General features: G+C 35.0%; 1 protein-coding gene across 1 annotated transcript in view; it reads right to left on the reverse strand.

The window, feature by feature from the left end:
- The window catches only part of LOC107565187 (dnaJ homolog subfamily A member 3, mitochondrial-like), a 4,645-nt gene that overhangs the window by 2,695 nt on the left and 700 nt on the right, over positions 1–1,250 (reverse strand). Inside the window, exons 2-3 of the mRNA XM_016250408.1 lie at positions 312–445; positions 145–228 (exon numbers count right to left, since the gene is read on the reverse strand). Of these exons, the coding sequence (XP_016105894.1) occupies positions 145–228; positions 312–445 (218 nt within the window). The remainder of the gene's footprint in view (positions 1–144; positions 229–311; positions 446–1,250) is intronic.

Consider the following 1,250-nt stretch of genomic DNA (forward strand, 5'->3'; position numbering starts at 1 on the left):
AAAAAAACAATTGGTACTGAAAATAAGCTTAATTTTTCTTTATGCAAAAAAACAAAAACAATCTGGGGTAAAATGAAACCAAATTAAACCATAGAAATGTAATTCAAGACATTTAGAGGAAAAATGAATGTTAATGTCCCTTACTTCATAGGCTTCTGCCAGCTTGGCAAACTTCTCTTTTGCGTCAGGGTCATCTGGGTTGGTGTCTGGATGGTATTTCTTGGCCAACTGGGTGAAAATACTCACAGTGTTAAACTCCCAGTGAGCCATCTTTAAAAAATATGAAACTTATGTCACAAGGGTTGTCAAACCTGGTAGTAGGCTTTCTTAATGTCTTTCTGAGAGGCAGTCCGAGGAACCCCCAAAACATCATAGAAGTCCTGCTGATGGCAACCAGAAGTAGTGTGGAAGAAATGAGAGCTGAAAACACTGTGGCTTCTCAACACTGAAAAATACAAACACACAATCAACATTAACGTAGGACGAATATTTGCTCAAATAATTGTATTAGTTGTTGCAGAACAGTCGATGTCAGCTGAGATTTTTCAGCCATTTTTTTCAGCAGTTTACATCATTACGCCAGTAGGTGGTGACAGGTGTATTAGTTTGATTTTATTTTTTTGGACCGGTGTATTAGTGATCCATTTTTCTGAAACATTTCAGGTGGACTTTCGTATAACTTTTTTTAAACATTACTAATTACTAATTTCAGATGATTCTGAGAACATTAAAACTGAGCATTCCCATAGAGTTTGCAAACAGAACATTCCCATAACCTAGAAAAACTAGTTTTTTTAACATAAAAAACTGGATGTTTTGAGCGTTCAGAAATAACATTTTAATAACCTAAACTAATTAGCAAAACACTTAGAACATATTTTTTGTTAGCTGGAACGCTAGTATGTGGTTCAGGATTCATTCAGGAATGGAGCGAGTCTTTATGATTGAATCATCGAATCATTCACTCGGCCAATTTGTTCAAAAACACTGATTCATTTAGTGACAGTTGTACTTCTCGGAGGCTCGCAAACATGTTGTTGATCCTGTAGTGAGTTTGTTTGGAATTATTTTCTTTGGCGGGGCAAAAACAGACATATACCTAAAAGGTAATTAAGTTACTCAACATGAACCTATTATTTGTTGACCCTTGAGCACAAAAAAAGCCAAAAATACATTGTATGGGTCAAAATGATCAATTTTTCTTCTATTCCAAAAATCATTAGGATATTAAGTAAAGATCATGTTCCATG

This window comes from Sinocyclocheilus grahami, unplaced genomic scaffold, assembly GCF_001515645.1.
Source record: "Sinocyclocheilus grahami isolate Dianchi unplaced genomic scaffold, SAMN03320097.WGS_v1.1 scaffold986.1, whole genome shotgun sequence".
Taxonomy (NCBI): domain Eukaryota; kingdom Metazoa; phylum Chordata; class Actinopteri; order Cypriniformes; family Cyprinidae; genus Sinocyclocheilus; species Sinocyclocheilus grahami.